The sequence below is a fragment of the Solanum pennellii genome, chromosome 10 (assembly GCF_001406875.1).
Source record: "Solanum pennellii chromosome 10, SPENNV200".
Classification (NCBI taxonomy): Eukaryota; Viridiplantae; Streptophyta; class Magnoliopsida; order Solanales; family Solanaceae; genus Solanum; species Solanum pennellii.
This window is the reverse complement of record NC_028646.1, coordinates 53,332,668-53,342,074: the sequence shown is the minus strand read 5'-3', so window position 1 is coordinate 53,342,074 and position 9,407 is coordinate 53,332,668. Positions and strand designations below refer to the sequence as shown.

Sequence of the window (9,407 nt, the reverse complement as noted above, 5' to 3'; positions counted from 1 at the left end):
AAAAGACTTGTAGAATACCGGTCACCATACAAGGAGAACTCTCTTGTTCACCCCTTGAGCGAAGTGCATAAAAGTGATTCTTCTTCGCAGCATCCACATTAGAACAACTAACTTGAGCTTGCCCGCTTCCTTTGTTTTTCCCCTTCATAGTAGGCCAATACCTAATCTTGTGGTCTCTGTTGCCACAACTAAAACAATTGTTCGTCCCAAGAAGGAAATCACCGTAATGCTTCTTGCCATACTTTCCACAAGTTGGCTTCTCTCTTGGTGAGCTAGTACCTTTTCCTTTTTGAGACTTAGGGTTATACACCCNCTTTGTCTAGTAAGTCCTTGAGTTGATCCTTAAATTCTTTCAATTCAGCAGGAGACATCCGATAAGGAGGAATTGAAATGGGGTTGGTATCCGGTAGCAAGTCAATACCAAAATTAATTTCCCGTTTGGGAGGATTTCAAGAAGATCTTAGGAAAGACCTACGGAAATTCCCTTACTACGGGAACTAACTCAATGGGAGGATTTTCGGAGTCTAAATCTTTGACTCTTAAAATATGGTATAAATACCCTTTTGAGATCATATTACTAGACTTCAATCAAGAAATCATACGACCTATAGGAATAGTATTTCCCCTCTTCCACTCTAAACCTCTGTTCATATGGAAAATTTAAATTGACAATTCTTGTTATACGATCAATGGAAGCAAAACAATCATCCAACTAATTCATCCCCAAGATGACATCAAAATCGACCATTTCAATTTCTACTAATTCAACATAAGTAACACTATTTGGCAACATTATAAGACAATTTCTATATACCCTCTTTGCAGCCACCGACTCACCTATCGGGGTAGTTACCATGAAAGGTTCATTTAGGATATTGGGCAAAATATCAAACTTCCTATCTATCAAGGGAGTAACAAAAGATAATGTAGCACCCAAGTCAAGTAAAGCATAAACATCAATACAAAAGACTTGTAGAATACCGGTCACCATACAAGGAGAACACTCTTGTTCACCCCTTGAGCGAAGTGCATAAAAGTGATTCTTCTTCGGAGCATCCACATTAGAACAACTAACTTGAGCTTGCCCGCTTCCTTTGTTTTTCCCCTTCACAGTAGGGCAATACCTAATCTTGTGGTCTCTGTTGCCACAACTAAAACAATTGTTCGTCCCAAGAAGGAAATCACCGTAATGCTTCTTGCCATACTTTCCACAAGTTGGCTTCTCTCTTGGTGAGCTAGTACCTCTTCCTTTTTGAGAGTTAGGGTTATACACCTTATCATCACGAGCCTTGGAAAATTTAGAAGGAACATTATTAGAAACCTCTTCTTGAACCTAGGCTTGTCTTGGATTTCAAGCGTACCCTTAGAGGAACCACCTTCCTAAGACTTTGCGTTCTTGGACTCCCTATCCTTTCTCGTCAAACTAGTTTCTTCCACTTATTGAGAATGAACCATGAGACGAGAGATATTCATGTTATCATGAAGCATAGCTGAACGATGTTCTTCCACCAAGTCATTAGACACCCCATGTAATAAAATGACTCATCTCATCCCTTGGGTTAGAAACCAAGGATGGAACATACATGGACAATGTAGTAAGTTTAAAACAAATAGTCAACTACACTCATGCATCATTGACGAAGGTTGATGAATTCTTCCATATTAACTTCCATCATTTCCTTTGGAAAGAACCAATCCAGGAAAGCTTTCTTGAAGATCTCCCAACTCACTGGACCACATCTTAGGGTCCTATTATCCCTCCATTTCACATACCAAGTTTGGGTCACATATTTGAGTTGATAGCCCGCTAACTCAGCCTTCACAATTGAGGTCAGACATATAGCATAGTTCTTATATACCTCATCGAGGAAATCTTGAGGGTCCTCATCCGACCTCGACCTATAGTACATAGGTGGATTCGTTCTAGTAAATTCTCTCAAATGCAAGGGCATAGTGTTAGCATGTTGAGGCACTCGAGGTACAACCTACCTATTCATTTGAGCCGTCATGGATTGGACTTGTAAAGTGATGGCATTAGCTTGAGAGGTCATTGTTTGGATTAAAGTAAAAAAAACTTCCCTTATCTCTCCATCAGTCATCGGTCGAGGAACATCCGAAACTTGATCACCCATAGAAACTTCTTCAAGTGGAGGCACTTGGTTGTCTTGTGGAGGCGCTTGGTTGTCTTGTGCTTCCACATTTTACATTTCTTCCTCGGCCGTTCTAGTAGCTACTCTGCGAGTATTCATACCTATAACCGTGATACAAGGTTTCGGTTAAAGCACATAGGAAGACTTTAAAGGCACGATGTTCGAATATAGGAAAATGAGAGTTTCTAAACATCACATAGTTTCGCATTCATAAGTGTGGTGCGCTTCACAATTATGAATAAGAATCTATATAGATGTGGTATATTGAAATATCATTTCAAGGGATATTCAACCTCATGCTCTGATACCAAGTTTATCACATCCGGGGAGCGCCCCTAGACGTAACCGAAGTTGTCGTCCTTGGAGAGGATTAAGACTAGTCTCTTATAATTTATCATTACATTCATAGGTTAAAAAAACGGAAAAATTTAAAACTTTTCATATACACTACTTCTTGAAGTTTACTTACACCTCTCGCTTACACATAATATATTCATATTGAGAATACATAGACCCTTCGTATAAGAAGATTACATAGTCTTCTACTTTTATGCCACATATGGACAACATACATTATATAGTCTTAAAAGAGATGTATCATATTTAACAATCTAAATGAGGTCAAATCAACATGGGCATAATCCCTCACATAAATGTAGAAATGTCATTTAGGGCTTACAAAATATCTTGAAACTACATAAGTGAAATGATTGTCCTTAGACTATAAGAAAGATCCATAGCTAGAGTAATAACAAGGCATCATCCTCGGACATGAGGACACTTGGAAAAATGATCCAAGCCTCCATTCAAAAGTCATCACGAACACTTCAACGACCGGAACCTAAAATATTGGGGGGAAAGGGAGAAATGGGGTTAGCACATCACTTGTACTGCGTATAGGATCATATGCACATACAACATAGAAATCATGCCAAAAAGGGACATTTATTCAAAAGCATGCAAATTAAATTTGGGAATACTTTATGCACATTGAAGGACCAATACAAGTCAATAAGCACATAATACTTAAGTCAAGATGATGGACATCACAAAACCAACAATACCAAGTCTAGTCAAGTCAACTTGCATATCAACATAATTGAGCACATAATAAAGAGAACTCTATCATCAAGTTATAATATCAACAAGCATGCATAACAATTTATAACATCATAACCTAAGCAAAACCATCAGTCATACACTCCCATTATGTCCATTAGTGCAATGACTAAGTAACTCTCCGTCACCTCACTCAATCAAGTAAACCCAATAAGAACTATAAGTCATGCCCAATTCACATTTTATATCAATAAGAGTAACATCATCATACTTAATCAATAGAGACCAAGCACATGTTCATAAGTGAAACCAATATCACATAATGTCATTAACATGTAAGATCAACATATATATATATATATATATATATATGTATGTATATCATAATACACACACACACACGCACACGGACACCCATATATATATATATATATAAGCACATAAGAACATCCTTCTAAGACTTCTCTCAAGGCTAACTAGTGCAATATATAGCTAGAGTCTCATACCTCTACCTAGACTAAGTCACACCTCTCAAGTTATCCTAGTTAGAGTTTACATTGTTACTTCATTTTACTTTTCGGAACATCTTGCCTAAACCGACATAGAACACATGAGCTAATGTGTATCTGGTGTCATGGCAATCTACACTGAAAGAAGGCGGACTATTTGCCGAGGTAGTAACAAAACATGAACATAGCATCTATATGGATCCGTTAGCTACTATTCATGTGGGGGCAACATAGTTCAACAACTAGGAGATATAGTTCGGACCCCCTTTATTCAAATGAATGATAGTCTCAAATATCATGAGTGAATTAGTGAACCTACCTTCCCCATGTGAGAAGGGACACTCCTCACTTCTATTTCACTCGGTGCAAAGCCAGAGTCCCTTTTGAAATGTCTTTCATTACTAATCATAACTTAGTTTAGGTCATAGGGTCTACCCCTTATATATACATAGTCATCGATCAATAGGAATTGCATGAGAACACCTTTCATTACAACACTCATATGTTAGATTAGCAAATTAACATCATTCTATCATAGTAAGGCACATAGGTACTGAAGCACCAATCTTATATCATTACATCTTAAGAATAATTTCACAATCACATAATAATGACATTTCAATTCAACATCATAACAATACTAATCAATCTCATCATAAGGTAAACTTTAATATAACCTCATCACTAAACATAAGTAATCATAATTGAAGTAAAGGTTTTGAAATTACAAGACTTACCCAATCTCCTTCACAAGCCATCATCAAAGGCTTTACCATCATTCATCCAATTCAACGATAAAATGGTTGTAATATCATCACTCATTAGTAATTATAACAATAATGAAGTCAATTGAATAACTACACATCAATTCATCACTAGTTCGAAACCTAGGGTTAAAGGGGAAAAATGTAATCTTCCACAAATAGATTAATACATCAAGAACTAGCTAAATCATAATACATCATAATATAAGAATAACAATCAAACGAAACCATAAACAATACAATTCAGAAGATCAAATTCGTAATAGAAAAAAACCCACTTGAAACTCATCTTTTTGAAATAAATTTTAAAGGAACCCTTTAGGGAAAGGAATCTCATACCTTGATAATTTATGAAGATTTATGAAGAAAAATAGTCTTCTGGATTCCCTAAAATACTCCTTTACTTGGTATTATATAGTGTTTCTTTGGGAGAGAGATAGAGATGGGTTAGCTTAATGAGGTTTGGGGCTTTATTTAAGACATTAAATAAATTAGTTAGACCTAATTAAACCCTAATTAATTAGCTAACCAACTAATTAATTAAATGGATTAACTTAAAACTAACCAGTGAAATTGCAGGACTGACATGTGAGACTACGACCTACGCTCCGTAGGTCAGTCGACGGGCACTGTTCTCCCACGGTCCTACACACCGTCGTTTTGGTCAGAGACTTGATAAAATGTACTTTTGTGAAAAATTCTAAGTGAACATCGATGGTGGACATCGATGCCTCGTCGATTAGACCACGCCTCGTAACCTGCCCCTCGCCGATGGCTACTGTCTTAGTTGGTTTTTAGCCACAATGCAATGATCCTTTTCAAGGAAATTTGGTTGGTCATTGGGGATTTCTACCTGGACGATTAAACCCTAATAGAACTATAATACATGTTAGAAACCCTACCACCAAATTTCATTAAAATTCGACTTCTAAAACCTTGTCAAATAGGCTAAGGCACGCCAACACCTTTTGCACTAGTCTACGGACTTCGTGGATATTCCTTGACGTTTGACTCTAAAACTTTGTAATTAGCTCATATACATTATATTTGACCTTAAAACTATGTTAAAACTCTTACAAACTCTTTTGAGGCTCTAGATTACGCTTTAGACTTTCGGAGTGTTACAAATCAAAACACCAACTAGATGTTACGTTATTCAGGTGGTACCATTAAATCTCAAGGACACTTAAAGATTAATCTTTGAAAAAGCATAGAAAAATAATCTTACTAAATTTATATTGGGACCTTCCTTAGTCCCACAACCCAAATTCCAATAGGCATATCTCCCTCATCCGATATTGAAAATGCTCAAACTCACCGGTGTTGGAAAGATCTTTTCAAGGGATTTGCAACCATGTAAAGAACTCACTCTAAATAATCCTGAGATAGACGTTATAGCCATTTTAAAATGGTTAAAACTCACTTTTTACACTTAGGAAATTTTCTAGATTTTTTCCTATTCATTCAAAAAATGATAACTTTAGTTTCTTAGCTTATCCTTGGATATTATGAGTTACAAGATGTTACATGCGACTTTGAGGTTACGTTGAACCCTAGTCCAACCCAGTTCCAAGTCTACTCCCAATTGAATGTATATAAAGCAAAAATGCACTAGCATACTTTATAGCTAAAAATACTAATATTCTTATTAAGAATACAATAGAGAACTTGGCATTCGAAATCTGGGGCAAGATTTTTTGTCTGATTGGTCAGCAAGTATAATTCATGAACATTGATAAATTTAACCAAGCTAGGGTTCTGAGTGTTTTACATGGAATCATACTTAATTATCAAAAGACAAGTTAATTACATCAAAGGAACCATAGTCACATTAAATCTTGAAAATGTAAAAACCATATAGGTCTGAATTAATTTATGAAAATCATAAGAACTAACTAAATTCAAGGGACCTAATGGATAAAAAGATCCCATTAGCGAAACCTTATATACCTATTGACAAAATATATGGAGTAATCCTTTGGATTTTGGGGCTGAACTTCAAAGAAAGCCTCCACTTGTTCTTTCAAGAAGTGAGAACTCGTACTCGTCTTTTTGTTTTAATTTTGATAATTGTTTTGAGAATAAGGCTTTTGGTAGGTTCTTACTAGATTTTTTGGCTTATTCTGAGTAAAAATGATGTAAGATAGGGAACCAAACGACATAGTTCAAATTCCCAATGCATAGGGTAAAAGACCAAAATGACCATGATTTAAAACTAATGAAGGGCTTTCATGATGGGACTGACCGACCGTCAACAGGACCACGTTCCATCAATTGTGTTGTCGTAATGGCCTATCCAATAGGCATCTTTTGAAATAAGTGTAGCTTTTTAATCCCTTAGATTTCATCAAATTCGGAGGCATTGGAAAGAGGACTCAATTATCTTTAATTTGATAGGTCATGGGCAACCTAATTCATTTTTTTCCCTAAAAGATATGAACTTTTTAAGTTGACTGAAAACTTAAAGGTTGAACTTCCCATTTCACAGTCCACTTTACGAACCGTGTGAAGTACCAGGTCCATGAAGGCCATCGTGGTTCCTCATAGTTCCTTGGTGGTTTGTGGGGTACTTTTCATGGGCCACATGACGGCCCACGTGGTATACCATGGCTCGTGGAAGAATCCATGTTCCTCTATGATTGACTGTCTATGAACCACAGTGAGGGTGATGGGTCCATGTGCTGTTCATGGCCTGTGAAACCATTTGTGGATCCCCCTTTTTCTGTTATTCAGTCTTATCTAGGTTTAAGTGTTACAATCAAATTCATCACATACCATTAAAGTTATTTTAGATTAAAAATATTACAGGATTGTTAGAGAGTCTAATGCTCACTATATTAAATTAGATACTACAGAAATTGCAATATTTTTGTCTGTATAATTATCTTTTGAAAAAATTTAAATATTGAAAAAATGCATCTCATACGAAAAAAATAAATCATATGAGTAATTTTATTTCATTTTGAAACTATATTACTTCATAAAATAATCAGGGGTTAGTTGATTTTCTAATTTTAAAATGTAATGGAAAAATATTGACAAAAAAATAAGACGATACTGGATATTTGAGTTTTGAAAAGATGCTCCTCAATATTCGTGACTAAAAATTAGACAGTGCTACATTACGCTAGGTATTGTTTGAGGACAATTATGACACTTACTAACATTTTATAACGCATATATTGTATCTTTTTGTAGTTCCTTTATGCTGAATATCTTTTTCTGTTGGTGCAGGGTGGATGAAATGGAAGCTCACTTTTATTGTCTTCTGCAACAAGGATGTAACATCAAGATTGAATATAAGGTTCTTAGATCAACTTTGAAGTGAAGTGTTGACCGGTCAAAAATTTGCTTCTTCAAAAAAAAGAAAGAGTAGAAGTAATGGCGATAAACAGATGAATGGGAAATTATATTATGAGACACACTCGGTGGATCTACGTATTTAAGGTGTGCGAGTGATGTTTGGATGTCACGTAAGCCAAAAAAAGTGCAAAGTGTCCCAAAAATGGGTTTTGAGGGTAATAAGACTTTATTTAGTTAAGGCTTGTCTCTAAAACTGAGTTAGGGTATTTGTACCTTATCCCTAAAAATTATTATAAGTCACAATAATTGACAATCCAAAATATTAAAAGAAATATAAAAAATTTACAATTCAAATTAGTCTTGTTTAAATTTTAAAGTATGAAATGGATCACATAAATTTGGACCCACAGAGTATATATTTGGTTAAGGTAAAGTCGTGAGACGTGCGTTATGTTAATGTTGAACACGGATAGAGTCAAAGCCACACACATGCTAATGTGGATCACATATATACTGACAGAGAATTTAGTTACTTTCCATTCCAAAGAATTGGAACTAATTAATTTTCATGTATATAATAAGTTATTTTTTGCTTTGTAATATCTAATATCTCTTTAAGCTTTGATTTAATGAAATCCTTTTATTAAAATGGTGAAAAGTCAATGAGATTTGGACAAAAAAATGATTTTTATTAAAAGAGGAGAGAAATCATATGAGAAATCAAATAAATAACTTCATGGATTAAACATAAAACATTCAAAACACAAAATACTAAGCCTTAAATAGAATTACTTATCTATAGTTTTACTAATTACAATTTACAATTATACTTTGATTTGTTGCGCATTTGTAACAAACAGTAATCACAAAAGAAACATTAGCCAAACTGTTTCAGTGATAGTATATAGTGGTGTACTAAGGCAACATAGAAATAGTAGTAATGCAATAGAAATTGCATAAGATAAAGTAATTGGAATAGATAGTAGAAGGAGATGAGTAATCAGAAGAAGGGGATGATAAATCAGAATCCACTCAAAACATATTTGTTGCTCTGTAATGTGGTACTACTGTTGCTTTTATATCTAATCCGTTTAGTCGACCATGGCATTTTACTTCTGTACCACTCCTTTTTTCAAAATGTAATCCCAAAGTTAAGCAGGAGGAATCACCTTTCTAGCACTCCTACGTGGCATATCCATGTGTTGTTCCATTATTTCATTCTCCGTGTCATCCTTGTCATCTACCAACGTATTTGAGTTCACAACAATACTCCCTCCCTGCAAAGAAAACTTGTCCTCAAGGTTCGTATTGAGCTGAGAAGTTGGGTCTGCAAAATCAATCAATTGTAGCGGGGTAACTTGTTGTTCAGGAGTCCCAACACAACTCTTGAGCATAGAGACATGAAATATAGGGTGACTCTTGGTTGCCTCAGGAAGTGTCAACTTATAAGCTACTGAACCAATTCTCTTGAGGACCTTGAAAGGACCAAAATAACGTCTGCCAAGTTTGTGATTCTTTTGCAAATTAAGAGTTACTTGTTTGAACGACTTTAGTTTAACATAAACCCAGTCTCCTATCTCAAAGGAAACTTCAGTCCTAGGCTTTTCAGCTAAAGTTTTCAT

At 35.3% G+C, this 9,407-nt stretch overlaps 1 protein-coding gene across 1 annotated transcript; it reads right to left on the bottom strand.

Moving 5' to 3' along the window:
- Positions 1 to 8,936: 8,936 nt before the first annotated feature.
- LOC107001356 lies at positions 8,937 to 9,407 on the bottom strand. Its single transcript, XM_015199435.1, has one exon. It carries the CDS (start codon positions 9,405 to 9,407, stop codon positions 8,937 to 8,939), a length of 471 nt encoding a protein of 156 aa, XP_015054921.1.

What these genes read in the sequence shown, in the direction of transcription:
- LOC107001356 (XM_015199435.1), bottom strand. Translation starts at nt 9,407, where the DNA reads ATGAAAACTTTAGCTGAAAAGCCTAGGACTGAAGTTTCCTTTGAGATA.